General features: G+C 48.6%; 1 protein-coding gene and 1 pseudogene across 5 annotated transcripts in view; one reads left to right on the forward strand and one right to left on the reverse strand.

Annotated features, from left to right (window-relative positions):
* Positions 1-281: 281 nt before the first annotated feature.
* LOC116599008 (phospholipase A and acyltransferase 3) overlaps positions 282-23,067 on the reverse strand; it is a 28,322-nt gene continuing 5,536 nt past the window's right edge. For 4 of the 5 annotated variants that reach the window (XM_032358591.1, XM_032358595.1, XM_032358593.1 and 1 more), the window contains exons 3-5: positions 11,385-11,487; positions 5,314-5,582; positions 282-549 (exon numbers count right to left, since the gene is read on the reverse strand). In XM_032358591.1, coding sequence (XP_032214482.1) covers positions 448-549; positions 5,314-5,582; positions 11,385-11,487 — 474 coding nt within the window. In that variant the 3' untranslated portion in view covers positions 282-447. Of the gene's footprint in view, positions 550-5,313; positions 5,583-11,384; positions 11,488-19,769; positions 19,865-23,067 lie in introns of all 5 variants that reach the window. The other variant, XM_032358596.1, reaches the window with a different exon arrangement.
* Positions 7,591-8,261, forward strand: LOC116598671 (annotated as a pseudogene).

Raw genomic sequence — 23,067 nt, forward strand, 5'->3', positions numbered from 1 at the left:
AGTTCCAGGCTGAGGGTCCTAGCTGTCTGATGGGTCCTGTTGTGGCCCATCAGTCAGGGCTGTGGGTCTCCCTTGCTGCTCCCCTGCCTCCCCACAACCAGAATTACCAGAATTACCCCAGCCTTGAGACAGCCAGAGCTGGGCTGACTCCTCCAGGATAAAGGCCACAGCCACAGAGACAAAGGGAGAGGACAGCGCCCAAGGCCCAGGGCGCCCGCTGGCGTGGCCAGGCCCCGAGCCCCGCTGCGCCCCCAACAGACTTGACGCCAGCCAGTTCCTGCTGCGGTTTCTCCAGTAAAGCGCTCCCTTGCTGGGCTTTATTTTATTCTGTAAAAATAAGCCTCACTATAAAACAGAATGAAACCCACAAACCCAACCGCAAAACCTCTGGCACAACCAGACCCGCTCAGTGGATAACGTCCCTGCCGATGGGTCAGGCCCTTCAACTTATTGCTTCTGCCGCTTGTTTCTTGAGAACATGACTCCAATGAGGCCCATGGCTGCCAAGCCCACTCCTGCGATGCCGGCCGCCACAACGACATCTCTGACCTGCAAGAGAGGGAGGGGGAGGTCACATGCTGTCGGGGATCCGAGGACGGGCGGTCCGTTCAACAAGAACACTCAGTTCCAGGAGACTCACGTGGCCCTTGGCCCACCCGACAACTCAGGAGTCAACACATACTGGCAGGGAAATGGGGAAAAGAGAGCTGGATGGGGACAGAACCCCGGGGTGGAGGCCGCTGGCCAGGGCTGTGCACGGGCCCAAGGCCAACTAGACCTAGTCTGTGGGTATTTCAAGCCCCTAAATCCCCAGAGGGTGGTTGTGCAAAGGACGAGGAGATGAAGGCCGGATGGCTGAGCTCCTGGCGGCCACCAGGCACCCTTGTGGCCAGGGGGAGGCCGTGCAGGAACGGCTCTCGACGACTTACCATGTCACACCTGTGCCCCCCGGGGAGCAAGGACCTCTCCTGTGTCACTTGTCTTGTTCCTCGCTGCCTCCCCCACACCCGGTTCCGCCAGGCACAAGAGTGCTCTTTACCAGTTCTCAAAGAAATGACCCAACTCGGAGTAGGAGTGAGGCTCTACCTCACATTATTAGTATTTCTGACTGCATGGCTCATACCAGGAAAAAGAAGTGTTGCAAAAATAAGAGTAGAGCGTGCCTGGGTGGCTCAGTGGGTTAAGCCTCTGCCTTCTGTTCAGGTCATAATCTCAGGGTCCTGGGATCGAGTCCCACATCGGGCTCTCTGCTCAGCAGGGAGCCTGCTTCCTCCTCTCTCTGCCTGCCTCTCTGCCTACTTGTGATCTCTCTCTGTCAAATAAATAAATAAAATCTTAAAAAAAAAAAGAGTAGATTTCAGGGTAAAAAGTCCCAAGTCAAATTTCACTCCCCCGGAAACCTGACAAAGAGTAAAGTAAGGCATTTGTTTTCGGTGTCATTTCACAAGGACCCACAGAACTCTAAATTCTAAGGCAGCAGTGGGAAAAGTTGAGGATCAACCCAAATTATAATGGGATCTTCGGGGAAGGTCAGCTACTGGCAACACCAAGCAGCTCTGGAAACCGGAAGAGAAGGAGCTTCAGCTGGGTCCCTGGGGCCCCCACCCCCACCCACCCACCCAACTACAACAGAAGTTGGAAGTTGACTCCTGCAGAGGAAGAAACAGAAAACTTGGGGGCCTGGGAATTGAGAAACGCGTGTGAGGATGTGGCCAACATATCAAAAACAATGCTAATTGTGACGCTTGGCACTCCTACCCATCTCTGCTTCCAGAACACTACCTACCACAGAAGAGTCAGGAAGACCTTCCTGGGGGATCTGACCTGTCCAAGTGGAAACAAAAGTTACTTGGGGCACCTGGCTGGCTCAGTCAAGGGAGTGTGTGATTCTTGATCTCGGGGTCATGAGTTTACACCCTTCCTTGGGTATAGAAATTACTCAAATAAATAAATAAAACTTAAAAAAAAAAAAAGGAAAGAAAGAAAAGGTAACAATATCAAGGATTCCCAAACAAACTACCCACCCGTATCGCCCAAGTGAAACTTAAAGTCAACAAGCCACTTGTCCCCCCCGCAGTTCACTCGAAGCTTCCGTTCAGCAGCAAACCCCCTTCATCATGAGCATGTCACCAAGATGTGCCAGAAAAGCCAGAAAAGGCAAAAACACAGATTTTCCCTTAGAACCTTCAAAAAAGAACAGAGCCCTGGGGCACCTTGATTTTAGCCCCGTGAAACCATTTTCAGACTGTGAGAAAATCATGTTGGGTTGTTTTTAGCCACTAAGTTTGTGGTCGCTTCAAGAAAGAAAGAAACCCTTCCCCAGTCCCAAAAGGAAATTCATAATATACCACAACACTCGGCTGTGAGTAAAATTTACATAAACATAAAACGCTGAGTAGTAACTTAATAAAAATGTATAATATATGGGTGCCTGGTAGCTTGGTTGGTTAAGCGTCTGCCTTTGGCTCAGGCCATGATCCCGGGGTCCTGGGATGGAGCCCCGCATCGGGCTCCCTGCTCAGCAGGGAGTCTGCTTCTCCCCTCCTCTGCCTCTTCCCCAGCTCTCTCTCTCACTCTCTCTCTCAAATAAAAAAATCTTTAGGGGCCCCTGGGTAGCTCAGTGGGTTAAAGACCCTGACTTCGGCTTGGGTCATGATCCCAGGGTCCTGGGATCAAGCCCCGCACCGGACGCTCTGCCAGGCAGGGAGCCTGCCTCCCTTCTCTTTCTCTGCCTCCCTCTCTGCCCACTTGTGATCTCTGTCTGTCAAATGAATAAATAAAAATCTTTAAAAATAAATGAGTTTTTAAAAATCTTTAAAAAGTGTATAATATAAAAATCGAGTGTAACTGGGGGGAGGGGAGGGAATGATGGTTTAAGCAATTTAACCTTCACTTAGCATAAGGAGTGGTCAAAAGAGCATATCTAAATTTTTTTAATAAAATGACGGTAGTGGGGCACCTGGGTGGTTCAGTCGGTGAAGCATCTGACTTCAGCTCAGGTCATGACCCTGGGGTCCTGGGATGGGCCCTATGTCGGGCTCCCTGCTCAGCAGGGAGTCTGCTTTTCCCTCTCCCCCTGCCCCTCCCCCACTTAAGTTCTCTCTTTCTCTCAAATTAATAAATAAAATCTTTTTTTTAAAAAAAGCTGGTAGTGTACACGTATTGTTTAGAAATTCAGAAATAGGTAAATGCCAAGCTAAAAGAGAAAAGAATGGTGGCCTGGTGAGATGGGGAGGAGCAAAGAGGGGATTTTTGAGAACTGGCTGTCTTTACAACTTACACGCTCGCATTGCTTTGAAAATCTAAAACTTAAATTTTAAAAACGATTCCAGAAAAAAAAAACAACCACCACCACCAAAGGACAAAGAAATAGCAACCTGCCTCGTCAGCCCAAAAACCTGATACAAAAACTTTTTGCACCCTCCAACTTCAAATGCCAATGCCACATCTAAAAAAGCTTGAAAGGTAAGAAGATGATGAGGAAACCATCCCACAGGGGACGCAAAGACCACGGTGTTTTAGGAAGACGAGCAGGTGACTCAGAAAACATCCCAACACTTTAGTCTGTTGCCCTAATTTGCAGTCTGGCTGCAAGGCCAGTGTCTCCCGCGGCCCTGTCCCCTGCTTCTTTCCCAGTCTCTGCGCCACAATGTCCTTAGGGCCCCCTTTCCAGCGCCTTCATGTTCCATCAGGTCCAGCAGCGACACTGAAGGGAACAGAACCCAGTGGAAACAGTTCAGATCAGCAAGAAACAGAGAGAAAGTTCAGCCTCTTCCTATTTCCAGCACTATCCGGGCATAGCTCTGGGGACACCAGACCCCGTGACAATGCAAATGGAGAGTCTGCTCTCATGGCCACTGTCCCCAATGAAGGCCCGATGGCCCAAATCAGCAAAACCGTACTTTTTCCCACACGAGGGCGTGAAAGACGGTCACCAACACAGATTTAGAAATCTCACCCACGAGCCAAGTCAGGGGTTTAAGCAGAATCAAGAACAAGCAAAGAGAAAGATGTTTAATCATGATTTTATGCCAACAAGTCCAGTGAGGACCATGTACCCCAAATCCCAGGAATAAAAAATATGAAAATATGAACTTTGTACGCAAAACTAACGCCCTTACCTGACACGGTCGGCACTGCCCTTGCTCCCCTAAGCACAGAACTTGCCTAGATTGTATGCATGTGGCTGCCACAAACCCTTAATGACCATTACAGAGAAGAATTTGGAGGTCTTCACGGGCTAAAAATAAATACATCTCGGCGCTGCCCCTAAGTGGGCCCCCGTGGCGGTGTGCGGTGACAGGAAACACACCAGTGTCCCTGACATCACACGGTACCCAGAACTGAGGTTCCTAGTAGCCAGAGGCCACGATGACAAGGTCTGGACGAAGCTACAGACCCAAGATGTGACTGCGAGTCAGTCTTTAACCTTCACGGTAGAGGTCATCAGGCGTGGCTTTGTGGCAGCCGCAGCGGTTTGGCGGGGGGATGGGTACCCACATGAAAGCTCTCGTTCCCAGCATTTTCCTTGCTAAATGATTTGTCAGGGTGGGAGAAACAGTCTGCAGATAAGGGAGGAGGAACAGTGTGCCCCTGGTTCCTTACAGAACCTCATGGACGGAGACTGCATGAGACAGCGACTTTGACTTCGCACAGAAGGAACTTCGTCGAGGAAATCAGCCAACAGCTCGCTGTGAGCGCGCTCCGTGCGGAGGCAAAGAGCACAATCAAACACAAGACAGGGGGCCCTGGTTAGTCCGAGAGTGAACATTTTTGGGGGGGAATGCGCTGACTTCTCACAGGCCGGGCTGCTGGGGGAGCCTAATTACCAGAGCTCTGACCCCAAAAGGGCCGCAGGTGGGCGGCACAGGTCATAAAGCAGAATATTATGAAACACGAAAGCTGTCCTTCATTAGAAGTGCTAAGAAATCTGCCTTCTTTTTTTTTTTAAATGTGGATAAACAGGAATTCTACGAGACTACCGAGAATGAGCTGTTTATTCTCCGTGTTAAAGCCTCAGAATTGTTTGGGAAAAGGAAACTTCTCATGTGCTTTTCTTCACTTTGAGCAGTGTTTAAGTGGGTAAAAGACAAACAGTGCTGTCCAAAACACAGGATTCTTCCCGGGCGGTGACTCACATCGTGGGTCATGGTGCACAACGGCGCCGGCCCATGGGGCCGACCTGCCCGTCTCCACACCCTCGTCCCTACCCTGAGCGTGGCCTCCTCGGCCTTCTAGGTGCCCAATGCCCATCCCCCGCCGGCTGACAGAATAGTCTGGCTCCTGGGGATGGGGACGAGGCTGAGGACGCACCTGGTCACTGCGGGGGACTCCGTAGCGCAGCTCGTTCACGAAATGCTCGCAGTTCTCACAGGGCAGCGAATAGGGCAGCTCCTGCCCCACCAGCTCCTCCGCCCGCTGGACGATTTTGCTGGGAGGCAGCGGCGAGTACTTGTCGTCGTGTTTGTTATTGACCTGGTACTTGTCTCTGCCAACCACATCACACAATAGTTCCTTCTTCACTATGGCCTTCTCGGTCAGGGTGGACATGATGCTGGCTGCACCAGCTCCCGCAACTTCGCCTAAGGATTCACAAAGAGGAAACAGAGGGATCCGTGCTGGGCAGGCCTGTAGGGGTCCTTCCACAGGCCCTTGGCACCATCCACAAGAGCATGAGCAGAGGGGAAGGGAAAAGGGAGCAGGGTCAGTCACAGGCTGTGTGGCTTTGGAGAAGGTGCTTGTGGTCTCTGGGCCCTGGCTTCCTAAACTGAAATGAGGAGCGGTAACGTCTCTAGAGAAGTGGACCTTCTACACCTGTGGCTCCTCTGCGGCCCTCTTGGTTATGCATATATGGGCTGAGCACCCCCTTCTCCCTGGGGGAACAGATTATGAACCTTCTGTGATTCCCTCAAGGTCATACTCCCTTGACAAGTACAAAGCTGATGACTGCAGAAAAGGGGGGTGGATGAGGAGTTCCCACCCTTCTTGGAGCAGAGGGACCAAAGCCCCGAAGCAACTGCTAGAGGTGGGTCCCCAGGGAGACCCGGTAGGTACACCCGGCACTGCCCTTACTGAGGCTGAAAGGCTGGAAGGGGCAACCAAGCTCCAGAAATTAAACTCCCTATGGAGTACTATTCTGCCATGAAAAAAGATCTTGCCATTTGCGGCACCGTGAACGGACCTACAGGGTATTATGCTCAGCGAAATACATCAGACAGAGAAAGACAAATACCGTATGATTTCACTCATATGCGGAATCTCAAAAACAGAACAAATGATTATAGAAATTAACAAAAGGCAGAAACAGAAAGAGAATGAACTGGTGGCTGGTTGCCAGAGGGGAAGGAGAGGGGAGATGGGCAAAACGGGCGAGGGGAAGTGGGAGGTACAGGCTCCCAGGTACACTCGGCAAAAGTAAGTCACGATGATAAAGGGCACAAGCTCGGGGAATAGAGTCAACGGGGTTGTACTACACTGTACAGGGACCGGTGGTAGCTACATTCGCGGTGAGAACAGCATACCGTACAGACCTGTCCAGTCACGGCCTCGTACACCTGTAACTAATGGAACATTGTGTGTCAGCTCCATTTCAAGTAAAAAAATAGAAAACTCAAAAGAAAGGGAGTCTAGGGTCCTTCCAAGGACCAGGATGGTGGGGAGGGGAGGCTGACATCAGCACCAGACCGGGCAGCCCTCCCAAGGCAGCCAACCTACACAGCTGGGGATGATGGCAAAAGAAGTGGGCCCCAGAGAGACCCACTGTCCCTCAAAGAGCCTCTGTGGCCCTGCTGGGATGGAATCTCCAAGGCCTTTTCCCACAGGGGAGGTGTCTTGTTAGGCGGGCCACCACGGGACAGCCAGAAGCAATGGCAGGAAGGGTTGCTCAGATTCCAGGTCTTTCCAAAGACGACTAGCCCCCTTTGCCCTGAGTAGATTTGTGAGATTTTGGAAGAGGAGTTCGGGGGAGTTCAGACTTGCTACCAGAGGGGCGGGAGGCATTTGAGGGAGCCACTGGAGTAAAGAATAGAGCTGGTAGCATGCAGAGCTCTGAGTCTGGGGAGGGGGTCAGCCTGGGAATGGGACCAGGTGAGTTTCAGCCCCCAGGCAGGGAGCACGGCAGGGCTGAGACAGGGATGGGGTAAGCAGGGTGCCTGCAGCACAAAATTTAAGGAGGCTCCAACTCTCAGGGCCAGGCCCGTACAGAGTCAATCCCTAAGAGGGAGGCTTCCTTAAGCTTTGTGCTGTGGGTGCCACTCTGGTGGGAAGTTCCACAGGGGAACTCTGGGCTTAGATTCTGGCTGTATCACCGAGCGGTGCTAGGTAACCTGGCTGAGCCCACACTGGCCACAGTACAGACTTGGAAGCTTCCTCTAAGTGTGATGGAAAAGCCAGGCCAGAATTTTAAGGCATTTCTTCCTGACTGGTCTTGGGTGAGTTCTGTCTCAGAGCTGGTGAGAAACACCCCCACACCCTGGTCATTGCCTTTTCCTCATCCCCCCAGGGATCTGCCCTATCAGCTCGGGGTGCCATGATGGGAGAAATGGCCAGGCGAGATCTGGCGCTCCAGCGTGGTTAGGTACCAATAGCAAGATGTCTTCAGGAAATGCCAAAATTGAGCACCCTGCCCCCAAGTTCGAAGCCACAGCCATTAGGCTAGATGTCCAGTTCAAAGGCATCAGCCTCTCGGACTATAAAAGAAAATATGTTGTGTTCTTCTTCTGCCCTCTTGATTTCTGCATTGTGTGCCCCATGGAGACCATTGCTGTCAGTGATTCAGAATTTAAGAAACTCAAGTGCCAAGTGGCTGCTTTGTCTGTGGATTCTCATTTCTGTCACCTGGCATGGATCGACACACCCAAGAAACAAAGAGGACTGGGACCCATGAACATTCCCCTGGTATCAGACCCCACGTGGACCCTCACTCAGGACTGCAGAGTCTTAAAAGCTGCTGAAGGCACCTTGTTCAGGCACTTCTTTACTATTGATGATATAGTTTCCTTTGGCAGATGACTAAGGATGAGCCCCCCATCGGCCGCTCTGTGAGTGAGACTCTGAGACTACTTTGGGCCTTCCAGTTTACTGAGAAGCCTGGGAGAAGGCCCCCAGCTAGCTGAAAGCCTGGTAATGATACCATCAAGCCTGCCACACAGAAGAGCAAAGAATAATTCTCCAAGCAGAAGCAAGCACTGGGCTGTTTTAGGACCAGGCTGCCATGGGCGGCCAGGAAAACAAAATCTCTTGTGCACATACTGTCACGCTGAAAACACGGGACTTTAGATCCAGTGCAGATGTGGTATGGGGCAGGACAGGCCTGTTCTGCAGGGGCTGGGGTGGCCAGCCTTCCTACCTCTGCAGAGAATGGCCTGAGCCGCGCTGTGGGGTAGATCAACTGATGTGAGAGAGCCAGTAGGGAGACACCCGTTTTGACCTTTTGTGGTTTCTGTTAAACTTGAGCAGAGGGGAAAAAGAAAAAAAAAAAAAAGGGAATTTAAAGGACAGAAGTAACATAATCCAATTCATACTTTAGAATGATCACGCTGGCTGCCCAGGGCAGGAGGGGCGGAGCACGGCCGGGCAAGAGGCAGAGAGAACAGCCGCAAGCTGCAAAGCTTCGGATGGGCAAGACAGTGCAGACGGTGAGAAGTGATCAGACCTGGAGTCTCTCTTGGAGAGGGAGGCAACCCGATTTCCTGTTGCATTAGATACGGGTCGAAAAGATCAAGGATGACACCTAAATTCTGGCCTCCAGCAGTTGGACAGCGTCATTCACAGGAGCCTTTCTTTCAGGGCCTGTCAAGTTCAAGGCGCCAATCCAACACCCACGTGGAGATGCCAAGTAGTCAAGAGGTTATACAACTCTGAAGCTGAGTGGGGAGGCCTATGCTGAGGGGGGCTTAGGAAACATCCACCAATGGAAAGTACTAGAAGCCAGGGGCCCGAGGAGATTCCCTGGGTAGAGTAAGGACGAGGGATATAGAGGAAGAGGAGGAGCCCACACAGGAGACCGAGAAGGAAGGCCCCAAGTGAGAGAGGAAGAAAGACAGGCTTCCGATGAAGATCAGAGAGAGGTCACTCGTGTCAGATGCTTCTGAGAAGCCAAGTCAGCCTTGACGGGAAGACCAACCTTCGGCTTTGCCAAGATGTGGAGGGTCTTTTGGTAGCCTTGATAAGTGCTCCTTTGCTTATCAGTTCAGAGGGCTGGTGGAGGGACCCAAAGACAGAATGACAAGAGGGAGTGGATGGCGGAAGATTCGCTCTACAGGAAATTAGCTAGAGAAGACGTGAGACGTGAGGTCAAGAGGCTGTTCGTTCTGGAAGCTATTACAGCAGTTTCCATGCCAGTTGGGATAACCGAGCAGAGAGGGGGACCAAGAGAATACAAGAGGTGAGGAATTTGAGGAGCAAAGGCCTCACGAAAGTCAGAGAGGGGGTCCAGGACCCACAGACAGAGGTACAGAGGCTGGCGTGTTTTTTTTTTTTTTAAAGATTTTTATTTGACAGAGAGAGAGAGAAAGCACACAAGCAGGGGGAGCTACAGGCAGAGGAAGAGGGAGAAGCAGGGAGCCTGATGCGGGGCTCAATCCCAGGGTCCCGGGATCATGACCTGAGCTGAAGGCAGATGCTTCCCCAACTGAGCCACCCAGGTGCCCCCAGAGGCTGGCTTTTTAAACAAGAACAGGGGCAATTTTTTTGTATCTTAACCAAAGAAAAGGCAGACTAGGAGGGTGCAGACCGTGGTGTGGTTCATCGGGCTGGGGAAGGTGCCACACGCTCTGGTACCTTCTGATTCCTCTGTATGTACAGGGTGAGGCCATCAGTTAGGGATAAAGGGGTGGGCAAAAGACAAAGAATGTTCAAGAATGTCACAGCTACCATGTCCACAGCAGCCAAACACAAGAACCAGCCAGTGTCCTTCAGCAGAAGCATGTATAACAGGCTGCAGTATTTTCATGTAACAGAAAACACACAATGCAAGAGAACTCCTCCTACCGCTCACAGATCGAAGACTCTCAGGGGCAAGGGAGGAAGCCAGACACAAAAAAAACCCAGGCTTTGCGGCTCCTCCCACACGAAGGTGTAGAACAGACAAAACTAGTTCACAGCAAGAGAAGCTCTCAGAGCGGTTGTCTGTCGGGAAGAGGAGGGTGGCTGCAGAGCCATGTGGGAGCCTCGTAGGGTAGTGGAAATGTTCTAGATCTTGATCTGGGTCACTGTCACATGGATGGAGGATTTATTTTTTAAATTCATTGACTATACACTTCACTATATTTTCACACTTTACTGTATTTATGTTATACCTCAGTTTAAGTTAAAAGTTTAAGAAAAGGGGGGCGCCTGGGTGGCTCAGTGGGTTGAGCCTCTGCCTTCAGCTCAGGTCATGATCTCAGGGTCCTGGGATTGAGCCCCGCATCGGGCCCTCTGCTCAAAAGGGAGGCTGCTTCTCCCTCTCTCTCGGCCTACTTGTGATCTCTGTCTGTCAAGTAAATAAATAAAAAATCTTTAAATGGAAAAAAAAGTTTAAGAAAAGGGGTGGGGGAATTCTCACAATGGTTCTCCTAGTGAAGCACTCTTAGCTTCAGTTTATAGATAAGGAAACCGAGACTGGAGAGTAGAAACTAGATTCCTCACCAAGCCCACATCCCAAAAGCCCATGCTCTCTCACGGAGTTTTACACTGAAGAGGCGAATAAGTTTAATTAAAACCCACAGTATTGGGGCGCCTGGGTGGCTCAATGGGTTAAAGCCTCTGCCTTTGGCTCAGGTCATGATCCCAGGGTCCTGGGATCGAGTTCCGCATCGGGCTCTTTGCTCAGCGGGGAGCCTGCTTCCTCCTCTCTCTCTGCCTACTTGTGATCTCTGTCTGTCAAATAAATAAATAACATCTTTAAAAAATAAAAACCCCGGGGCGCCTGGGTAGCTCAGTGGGTTAAAGCCACTGCCTTCAGCTCAGGTCATGATCCCAGGGTCCTGGGATCAAGCCCCGCATCAGGCTCTCTGCTCAGCAGAGAGCCTGCTTCCCCCTCTCTCTGTCTGCCTCTCTGCCTACTTGTTATCTCTCTCTCTGTCAAATAAATAAATAGAATCTTAAAAAAAAAAAAATTTTTTTAAATAAAAAATAAAAATAAAATAAAAACCCCACAGTATTTAAAACAAGAGCCATCCCCTTGGAAGCCCACCTCAGCCCCTGTAGGGGACCCCTAGGGTTCCAAGGAGCAGAGTTTGAAAACTATTGCCCCGTACCAACCTGCCTTCTTGCAGCACTCAGGAACCAACCACCAGTCGGGGACCACCAGTCGGAGAGAGGCGGAGTTCCCTGTCACCCACAGCTGCCCCATCTCCCACTCCTCCCAGCCCCAGCACAACGGAGGCCCTCCGTGCCCTTACTTGGCGGGGCCAGGTGGACGACGTATCCATCGCCAACGTAGATGGCCCAGTGTCTGTAGAAAGGGCGGAAGATCTCAATCAGGTCTCCAACCTTGGGCTCTGGCTGCAAAACCAAGAACAAGGCTGTTAGAGGTGGTGCGAGTGAGACCTTGGAACCAGGTGGCAGAGGCTGGGGTCCCTTGCCCGAGGCCGTCAGATTGGGAGGGTGTCTCCCCGACATTCCCCAGCTGGCCTAGGGCCTGACCAAGAATTGGCCTGTCTCTGGCCATAGTGTCCTCCTGGCTGCTCACCCGATGATGAGTGGCTGAGTGTGTGCGTGTGCGTGTGCATGTGAGTATATGAGTAAAGGACACTCCTTTCTCCTGTGCACTAGAATCACACCAACGTTTCTGACACCAGATCCGTGGTTTCTCCACACCACGCAATCTAGTCCTCGGTGGAAACGGACTGGATATCCTACAGTTTATCTCAATTCTGACGCTAACTGCCCAGACCTCACGCAGACCCCAGGGGTGAAGGGCTCAGTCCCACCAGACTGCCCCCTCCCCCAAAACTCAGCTGCAGCCACACGACCAGATTGTCCCCTGCACTTCTGACTTACTAGCTGTAAATCAGGGGCTTCCATAACCTCCTCCTCTGCTAGAATGGCTCACAGAACTCAGGAAAACAGTTTACTTCACTAGATCACCAGCTTGTTACAAAGAATACAACTCAGGAACAGCCAGAAGGGGGCGTGGCGGAGAGGCGGGGGAGGGGCACAGCCGCCACGCCCTCTCCAGGGGCCAGTCTCCCAGCACCTCTGTGTGTTCACCAACCCAGAAACTCCCCAACCCCTTCAGTTTTTATCCGGGCTGTGTTACACAGGCAGGATTGATTACGGCATTGGTCCTAATGATTAACTCACCGTCCAGCCCCGGAGATAGGGCTGAAATTTCCAGCCCTCTAATAGGTGTGTTCCTCATCACCTCATTAGCATAAACTCAAGTATGGTGAAGAGGATTTATGATGAATAACAGAAGACCCTCATCTCTTATCGCTCAGGAAATTGCAAGGCTTGTAGAAGCCCAGTGCGGGGAATTGGGGAAAAAGACCAAAACTGTATCTCTCATTACTTCCCAAGCAGTGTGTGTAGGATGAGTGTTGGGGGGGGGGGGGGAGCAGCAGCTAGGAGCCCTGTCCTGCTGGGGATCCGGGAGGATCGGGGAGTACGGAGCAGAGCTGGAGAAAACCTCCAGAGGTTCAAGATCACTTCCATTCAGCATTGCTGAGGCGCCAACAACAGACACTGTGCTAAGTGCTGGGCGTGCGGGGCATTCGATTTGGACCAGAATCGGGGGTGACAAGCTTCTCTGGTCTAAGCCAATCTTAAATCTCTTTACTGAGCGAGGCAACTATCCCTTTAGAAGACCTAGAGAAGGATTCCCTCTGTCCTCTGGCCAAGTCTTCAGGAGTGGGCTCTGACCTGCTTGCTCCTGGTGGCCAGACCCGTAGGGATTTGCCTACATTCCACTGCCAAGCTCCGTGGACCTGACTGAGAAAGTACATCAAGGATGCCCCGCGGAGGACTCACCCCTGCATGGACTGCCTTAGGATAGAAACAAAGAAAGTGGGAAGAGCCAATCACAAACTCCACGAGGCCTATGAAGGAAGGTCAATGGCAGCGCATTTCCATTTATACAAACATTAAAACTGAAAATCTGTATTACATGTGGCAGGAAAAAAATCCTTTCACAGAAATGTTATGTATAAATCAGGTTCTCTTATGCAGTGATTGTAATTAGTCTGCCAAAAAGAAGGCACCCAAACCTTACGGAGAACCTATTTCGGAACAAGAGACAATGGTCGCAATTTACGGATCCCACTTGCTTTCCAGAAGAAAAGGAAAAAATATTGTTGGTAAGAATTAGGGAGCCTTCAGAAATCCCCCAAAGGGAATTTAACTGGTGGGGGAGGAGGGTTCCTCCATGAATAAGCAAGGACATAAAGACAAGGCAGGAATCCTGCCCTGGGGAAGGCCACGGATTCAACAGGAGCCAGTGTGGGCGCCTGGGTGGCTCAGTTGGTGAAGCAACTGCCTTCAGCTCAAGTTGCAATCCCAGAGTCCTGGGATCGAGTCCCACATCGGGATCCCGGCTCCACGGGGAGTCTCTCTTTCCCTCTGACCTTCTTGCCTCTCATGTACTCCCTCACTGTCTCTCTCTCAAATGAGTAAATAAAATCTTTAATAAAAACAAACAGGAGACAGTGTGAACATCAGTAATACACTGTCAAGGAATGAGCAGTCAGTGGTCCACAGGCCCGAGGAACTCACTGTGCTCCAGACAAATACCAGAGAAAGGTGGCCTACATGTAGAAAGTCACCTGAAAAAAAAATTTCTGTATTACAATGACAAAAATATCTACAAAGAAATTCACCATAAACACCCCAAGATAATGGGGCAGCAAATGCATGGTGATGGGTAGAAGAAGCCATACCCCAAAAGCAAGTCAACGTCATATCCCATTTATGTCCTGTTACAGAAAAGGCATCATTATAGGACAGAGAGTGATCGGTCATTGCCAGGTGCTGGGAGTGAGGTAGGGAGCGGACAACAAAGGGGCAGGAGGAAACTGGGTGGGGGAACTCAGCTTCCCCAACTGTTCTGTGTCTGACGGTGGTGACAGTTACGCAGTTGTATGTTTTGATGAAAACTCATAGAAACAAACACTAACAGGGGTCCTGGCTGGCTCAGTGGGTGGAGTGAGCGACTCATGATTTCAAAGTTGTGAGTTCTAGTCCCATGCTGGGGTAGGGATTGAAAAAAAAACAAATATAAACTTTTTAAAAATTATTTTTTAAAAAGGAAATGAACACTAAAAGGAATAAATTAGACTTAGGTTTTTTTCAACACAAAATTTTTTAATGTATTTAAATTTTTTTTTTTTTAATTTTGGGGTACCTGGGTGGCTCAGTCAGCTAAGGGGCTGCCTTCAGTCGGGTCATGATTTCCAAGTCCTGGGATAGAGACCCCAGTCAGGCTCCCTGCTCTGCAGGGAGTCTGCTTCTTCCTCTCCCGCTGCCCCTCCCCCCCCACTGCTCATGCTCTCTCTCACTCTCAAATAAATAAATAAAATCTTTAAAGATATTTGAGAGAAAGAGAGAGAGAGAAGGAGAAAGAGCACAAGCAGGGGGAGAGGGAGAAGCAGGCTCCCCACTGAGCAGGGAGCCCAATGCGGGGCTCAATCCCAGGACCCTGGGACCATGACCTGAGCCAAAGGCAGCTGCTTAACCGACTGAGCCACCCAGGGACCCCTAAAAATTTTTAAATTTTAATAGCTATCTACAGTTTGAGAGGAAAAAAGTGTTGATTTTTAAAATACACAATCAAATTGCCTGCCCCTTTCAAGGGCAAACGTACCTATTTCCAAATATGCACAAGGTCAAAACATAATACCACTCAAGGACACTTTTTTAAAACAAAGTGACAGTGCGCTGTGTGGCTCAGCCATGGAGCATCTGCCTTTGGCTCGGGTCATGATCCCACGGTCCTGGGATCGAGCCTGACATTGGGCTCCTTGCTCGGCAGGGAGCCTGCTTCTCCCTCTGCCTACCGCTCCCCCTGCTTGCACTCTCTCTCTCTCTCTCTCTCTCTCTGTCAAATAAATAAATAAAATATTTTTAAAAAGATAAAAAATAAAAATGAAGTGAAAGAGAGTGCCTGGGTAGCTCAGATGGCTAAGTATCTGCCTTGAGCTCAGGTCATGATCTCCAGGTCCTGGGATCGAGCCCCACGTGGGGCTTCCAGCTCAGCAGGGAGCCTGTCTCTGCCTCTCCTTCTGCCTCTCCCCACTACTCGTGCTCTCTGTCTCTCTCAAGGGAATAAATAAAACCTTTAAAAAATAAAGTGAAAGGTGGTGGGCTGATCTGCGGAGCCCTGCCCGCTAGTTTCTAACTAGTGCAAGGACCCATGTTCACATGGCAACAGGGATAAGCTTTTAGACACAGAGCTAAGTGGAAACATGAGAATGAGCTCTGCAATGCAACCCCACTTGTATCAATTAAAGATACACACACGCAAACCAATGATACACATCTTAGAAGAAGCACACCTGAGAACATCATTTTAAAAAACCAACAAGAGGGGTGTGTGGGTGGCTCAGTGGGTTAAGCCGCTGCCTTCCGCTCAGGTCATGATCTCAGGGTCCTGGGATTGAGTCCCACATCGGGCTCTCTGCTCAGTGGGGAGCCTGCTTCTCTCTCTCTCTCTCTCTGCCAGCCTCTCCATCTACTTGTGATCTCTCTCTGTCAAATAAATAAATAAAATCTTTTAAAAAAATAAAAATAAAAAATAAAAAACAAACAAGAACAGAAGCATATGGACTAAAGAACACACACTAAACACATCAGGATGCTGGCTGCTGGGAAGACGGAGGAAGGTATGATAATATCAGGAAACCAAAGAAACCTAAGCCAAAAACCCACAAGACAGGGGTCACGTAGGGACCAGTGAGGAAGGGGGCCATGCACTGAGACGATGAATGGTGTCACCCTCTATCATAAAATCCAGCTAGAGAAACAACTCCATTGAGTCAAAGCGAAGGACTCCAGGAACCAGGTTATAAAATTAGACACATGAGAACAACAGCCCAGGTGTCAAATTGGTTGCCTCTGCTTATTTTTGTATGCAAGTTCAGAACGGTTTTTACATTTTGAAAATGGTTGGGGGAAAGTCAAAAGAAGGATGTTCTGTGACAAGTGCAATTACAGGACACTCAGACTTGAGGGTGCACGATGCTTTATTGGCACACGGCCACACCCCATTCATTTACATCTCGCCCTGGGCTGCTTTCTCTCTACAGCAGATGGGCTGAGGAGTGGCAATGGAGACCGTGTGACCTAAAATCTTCCACTCTCTGGCCCTTTACAGAGAAAGCTGGCCAGCTCCTGCTGTAAGAGAATCGACTGTGATGCCTCCCGCACTCATTCCACAATCTCGGGGGGATTCGCTGCCAGGTGGTTCTTCCTAGGAAGAAGGGGGCTAGCAGGAGGCCCCAGGAAGAGAGCTCCCTCTCCAGCCCAGGGCTCAGGGGACCCCCCAGCCCGCACAGTAACCAGGGCTCGACTGCGCAACGCAGGCTCTAACAAGGGCAAAGCTGAGACTCTGTCTGTGCCCACGGGATTTCAGAACAAAAGGTCTTTATCCTTCCCACAAAAGCAGGATTACAAAGAACTGCATTAACAACCGTTTTCCTTAGCAAGCAAACTGAGGACCAATTTCTGGCCTCCGAAATTATCGGAAAAACAACCTAAATAAATAATCATTAATAGGACCAATTAAATAAATGATCCTGCATTCATATGTCCATATATCCATATGTACATACCGCCGCTAGAGAAAACAAGATGGATTTATGTGAGCAGACGTGGAACTGGTTGAGAAAAGCACATTGAAAAACATTAATATCCCATTTTTGCTTAGAATATATTTTTAAATTTAAAATAAATATTTTTTATACATTTATAAGCAAATTCTACTATACATTAAGCATGATCTGAAGAAAATACACCAGAATGTTGTATATTTTATACAGTGGGGGTTTGGGATTCAGACTTTGACAAGTTATATTATTTCTTTTTTTTTTTTTTTAACCAATATGAGTTACTTTTATAATAAAAACTTTTTAAGATTTTTAGATGGAGAAAAAAGTTCCTCAGGGGGATGAGCCTGAAGTTTTCTCTCTTCATTTTTTAAAAAAGATTTTATTTACTTATTTGACAGAGAGAGAGATCACAAGTAGGCAGAGAGGCAGGCAGAGAGAGAGGGAAGCAGGATCCCCACTAAGCAGAGAAACCGATGTGGGGCTTGATCCCAGGACCCTGAGATCATGACCCAAGCTAAAGGCAGAGGCCCCAACCCACTGAGCCACCCAGGCACCCCAATCTCTCTTCTTTATTTTTTTAAAATATTTTTAATAATCTATTTATTTTAGAGTGAGAGTAAGAGAGAACATGGGGTTGGGGGAGAGGGACAGTGGGGGAGAGAGAGAAGAATTTCAAGCAGACTCCTCGCTGAGCACAGAGCCTGGCACAGGACTCCATCTCAGCACCCCATATTCATGACCTGAGCCAAAATCAGGAGTCAGTTGCTTTACTGATTAACCCACCCAGGCGCCTGGTGCTTGAGGTGTTTTAACAGGAAAAGGTGAGTATCATCTATCACCAAAACCTCTTGAAAACATCTCCCACTTGGAACCTATAAATAAGACCGTGTTAATGATCCCTAAAAATCAATCACATTTAAATGTACGATATAAAACTATAAACAAATTTTAAAATAATATAGAGGCCTTTGTATCAGGTCTTAGAATAAAGACACTCAAAGGATAGAAGCCAAAGAAAAAGACACAAAGGAAAAGAGTAAAAGGTTTTACAATTTAAAAAATGTTAAAGGTCTTATTATTAGAAATTTCTATCACTGCCTCTCATGTCCACGCTCCCTTTTAAGGGAAAATGATGGCCCATAGTCCCCGCTGCCCAGGCAGCTGCCATATTTCCTATCCTGTGACCACCGCCTCCCACACCAGCTGGCGGGACCTAAGAAGGCAAGTAGGTCTCATCCTCTGATCCTCCACACGTGTCCTTCAACTAAGACTTCTTTCCTCGACCTGGCTTACGTGGACTGCTTGCTACCAATAGCCAAATCAGCCAGACCAATACATTCTCTACATTGAAAAAACAACAACAACAAAAAAACCCACAAACTACCAAGATAAGCTAGAAGAAAATGACAGAAAATGTAATATCTTTAATATATGAAGAGTTTTTATGAATCAATAAAAATGATTTAAATTCCAAAATCAAAAAGGGGACTTGGGGCGCCTGGGTGGCTCAGTGGGTTAAACCGCTGCCTTCGGCTCAGGTCATGATCTCAGGGTCCTGGGATCGAGTCCCGCATCGGGCTCTCTGCTCAGCAGGAGCCTGCTTCCTCCCCTCTCTCTCTCTCTGCCTGCCTCTCTGCCTACTCGTGATCTCTCTCTGTCAAATAAATAAATAAAATCTTAAAAAAAAAAAAAAGAAGAAAAAAAAAAGGGGGACAAAGGGCATGCTAAATAACTTTAAAAGGAGAAATACGTTATTACCACTAATTTAACTAAACATAGTCTATCTCACTTGTAATCAAATAAATGCAAATTAAAAACTGGTTTGGGGGGAAATTAAAATACTAATATTAAAAGTAAGAAAAGATACAAGTAAACACGCACTGTCAGCCATTGCTGATGGGAATAGAAATCAGTACAACTCTTCTGAAGGGCAAGTTGGCAATTTTTTTTTTATAATAGTTAGTGACTACGATAGTAGCCAACATCTTTTTTTTTTTAAGATTTTATTTATTTATTGACAGACAGAGACCACAAGTAGGCAGAGAGGCAGGCAGAGAGAAAGGAAAGGAAGCAGACTCCCCGCTGAGGAGAGAGCCCGATGTGGGGCTCGATTCCAGGACCCTGAGATCCTGACCTGAGCTGAAGGCAGAGGATTAACCCACTGAGCCACTCAGGCACCCCAGTTTGGCAGTCTGTATCACTAACCTTAAAAATAGTCATACTCTTTGACTCAATTTCTATTTATAGACCAAATCTTAAGGAAATAATCTGAAATGCCCACAAAAGCTGTCCACCAGAAAGTGACATCCAATGGTGAAACATCAGATACCTAAAAATCCTATGTAAAAAAATTATTTAATTCTTGCCATATTTAGGGTTGCCTGGGTGGCTCAGTCATTAAGCATCTGCTTTTGGCTCAGGTCATGGTCCCAGGGTCCTGGGATTGAGCCCCGCATCAGTTTCCCTGCTCAGCAGGAAACCTGCTTCTCCCTCTCCCTGTCCCCCGGCTTGTGTTCCCTCTCTCGCCATCTCTCTGTCAAATAAATAAAATCTTAAAAATCTTAAAATATATATATATATGTATTATAATTCTTGCCAAATTTATATACTAGGACACTCTATGTTTTAAAGTTCTATTTTAGAAAAATACCTAATGACAATAAACGGCCATTACATAATGGTTAATGAAAAAGCTTTATACAAAACAGTATATTTTTTTAAACTTTTTTTAAAAAAGAAAACACATAAAGAAAAGCTGTGGAAATATACCAAAATGTAAACTGTTTATTGGCAGTCAGTGACATCTGGGGTATTTTTAATTCTTTTCTAGTTTTCCAAAATGCTTAAATACACATATATTCATTTTAGAAGCACACACACACACACACACACACCAAAAAAAAAAAAAAAAAAAAAAAAAAAAACCCTGACAAATATCAGAGTGTTCAGTTTGGGGTAAGCTATACGATGACTACTATGTAATAAAATAAATACACACCACAGAAAGACTAGAAAGATACACACCAACATCTTCACAGGGAATCCTTCTGGGTGCGGGGCTAGGGGCGGTTACTGGAATTATTTTGCTTCCTTCTCTCTTTCTGTATTTTCCAGCTCTCCTGCAATGAGCATTGTTAAGTTCATAGCATGCTTCCTGACATTTTATTATGAAAAATTTTCAGACATAAAATTTCAAGTCTCAAGCGTTGAAAACCGAAAGCGCTGTTTGGTGAACATCTGTGTACCCAACCACCTACTAGCTACACTTGTATTACTGTAGTTGCATTATTCTAAATACGCCCACCAGCTCATTCCGGCTGTTGAGTATCTTTAAACTCTTCTTTTAAACTCAAATGATCATTGTTTGAGAAAAGCAGAGGTTAAGCGCTGAGGGGATCCAGGACAATGACAAGGGCAATAACGCTGTGTGTGACGTGCTCTAACTCTGCTCTCGAACCCACCGGGTTCCTGACTCTGAGCCTGCAGCCTTTATCCCCAGCTGTGGTTCTTGGACTCGAGTCTACACACAATTTGCTGCAGAGGGGGGTGCTGGCATGCTTCCAGGATCACCGTGCCCCCTTTTTTTTTTTTTTAAAGATTTTATTTTTATTTATTTGACAGTCAGAGATCACAAGTAGGCAGAGAGGCAGGCAGAGAAAGAGAGAAAGGAGGAAGCAAGCTCCCCACTGAGCAGGAAGCCTGACGCTGGACTCGATCCCAGGACCCTGAGACCATGACCCAAACTGAAGGCAGAGGCTTAACCCACTGAGCCACCCAGGCGCCCCTCACCGTGCCTTTTTCACAAATATTCTCCTCTGCCTTAGGGCAGCTGTAAGCGGCCAAGGATGCCCACCTCTGCATGGGAAGGTCAAAAAAAACATTTATTTGCTCACTCAACAGATGCTCACAGAGCTAGATGCCAGGCACCAACCTGGCACCTGCCCCGTGTCTATGAACAAAGTAAAAATCCCAACCTCCATGAGCTTTGGTTCAGTACCAGGGAGAGAGACAGAAATGTTTCCATTTCTTTTAAGCCTTAGTAAAGAAGTAAATCATCTAGAATATTAGAAGAGATGCCAAATAAAAAAGAAAGAAAAGGTAGGGCAGTGTTACAGGAGCTGGAGGGGACGGGGTGGCAACAGAGGCTGCCGTATGAAATGAGGGGTCTGGAAGGCAGACAGAGGGCCCGACAGATGTCTGGAACATTCAGGCAGAAGGAGGCGCCCGAGCAATGGCCCCAGGTGTTTGAGGAGCAGCCCAGAGGCCAGTGTGGCTGGAGCGGAGGGGACAAAGGCGGAGAGAGTGTGCAAGTGGTGGAGACAGCTCAGAGAGGCGGGGCCGGAGGGATGACAAGTGAAGGGTTCTGGATTTCTACCAAGGTCAAACCTACAGGGTTTGCTGACGGAATGCGGTGGGGCATGAAGGAAAGCGGGGTCAAGATCACCCCAAGGTGATCTGGCCAGAGCAAGGGGGAGGCAGGAGGAGCAGGCTCGGGACAAGTGGGTGCCCCTGCTTGGGGTGCTGGCGTGAATCGCCCACCAGGTAGCCAAGTGGAGAAGCCAGGGAGGCAGCTGGAAACGGGCCTCTGGAGGCCAGGAGTGCGCTCTAGGGTGAGGGCCACGGGTGGCCTGCGTGAGCGCGGCTCCTCTCAGAGTTGGAGACCAAAGTCGGGCTGAACGGACGTAAGAGAGGAGGGGGAGAGGCGCTGCAGATGATGCTAGAAAAGGCGCCCCTGAGATTTTTGGTGAAGTCCTGAAGCAGGTGAGAGGGTCCGCATGTGGTATAGACGGAATTCCAACCCGAATCCTGCACTTACCCCCTCACATCCTCCGGCAATCCGAGAAGGTGGTGGGGAGGGAGTGGCCTTAAGGGGGATGATGGAGACAGGGAAGCAGGGGTGCGGGCAGCCTGAAGCAGAAGCACAGCTGTGAGGGGACTGCCAGCTGCCCGGCGGGGCATTTTTTTAAAGCTTCCGGGTGGTTCTACAGTGCAGCCCAGAGTGAGAATCGGAGGAGAGGGTATCTGAGGGGAGAGAGCTGTGACCCTGAACATCAAGCTGAGATGAGCGGACACACCTGATTTTGCACATGGGGAAACTGAGGCTGAAGGAGAGCAGATCACTTACCCCCCCACCATCAGTCTGAAAGTGGCAAAGGGGTGGCTGAAGCCCCAGCCTCTTCCCTCACAGGAGAAAGGACACAGCCAAGCCCTCCAGCAGACGACTCAGTCCGCAGCCCCTGCAGAGTCAGCCACATTCACCCCTGCAGAGTCACCCGCATTCACCCCTGCGGCCCTGATCCAGTGTGAGACCCTCAGCTGTGCATCCCGCACAGCAACAGCACCTGGAGAATTTTCAACCCAAGCAGTGAAACAAAACAAAAAAAAAAAATGTGCTTCTTGAGGCACCTGACTGGCTCAGTCAGGGGAGTGTGTGACTCGGAGGTCGTGAGTTCAAGCCCCGTGTTGGGTGTGGAGCCTACTTAAAAAGTAAATAAATAAAATAGATACTTTTTTAAAAAGAATGTTTTTAAAACATTCATTTAATTTAATTAGTTAATTTAATGTTTTTAAAGATGTGCTCCAATTCACACACATCCGGTCCCATTTAGTCTCATTGGTCAGAGCTTTGCGATTTTTTTTTTTTAATGAAATATTTCAGATGTTCCCAAAAATACAGAAAGTAGGCTACTGGACATGACTCATGAGCATGTCTAAATCCAGATGGATTTCGTTTTCAGAAAAAGCATACTGACTACAGCCTCGGGGCTCCAGAGTCAGACAGTCTGGGTTCAAATTTAGGCTCTGCTCCTTCCTCAATGGACAGCCTTGGACAAGTTACCCAACTTCTCACAGCCTCAGTTTCCCCAGCTGTAAAGTGGGAAGAACTTACGGGGTTGTCCTGAGGATCAAACGAGGTAACACATACAAAACACTCAGCAAACACCACAAATACATAGGAAGACTTCGGTAAACGGCAGTTTTTGCTGCCACTGTCACTGGGTGTGTTTTCATTATGTTTGATTTGGAAAGTTCTCAGTTCCAGGACCAGCTGGAGATGCCGTGGAGGTTGTGAAACCCAGCCTGAGAGCAGGTTCTCCTTGTTCTCAAAACCACATGCTGTGGCAAGTGTGGAAATTCTGATCTCCCTTCAGATCCCCTTCATTCCTGATGTTCTGGGGAAACTCCTGGAAAATTACAAGAAAGACCGAAGTCCAACGTGGGTGCTTAGAGGGGATTTTCCAGCAAAGTGCTGGTTCAAGGAGAAAAGGAAACCTGTGAGGGGCTGGGCATCAATACTGACTATCCAAGTCTGTGTTTTCAG

Source organism: Mustela erminea, chromosome 9 (genome assembly GCF_009829155.1).
Source record: "Mustela erminea isolate mMusErm1 chromosome 9, mMusErm1.Pri, whole genome shotgun sequence".
In the NCBI taxonomy this organism is placed as follows: domain Eukaryota; kingdom Metazoa; phylum Chordata; class Mammalia; order Carnivora; family Mustelidae; genus Mustela; species Mustela erminea.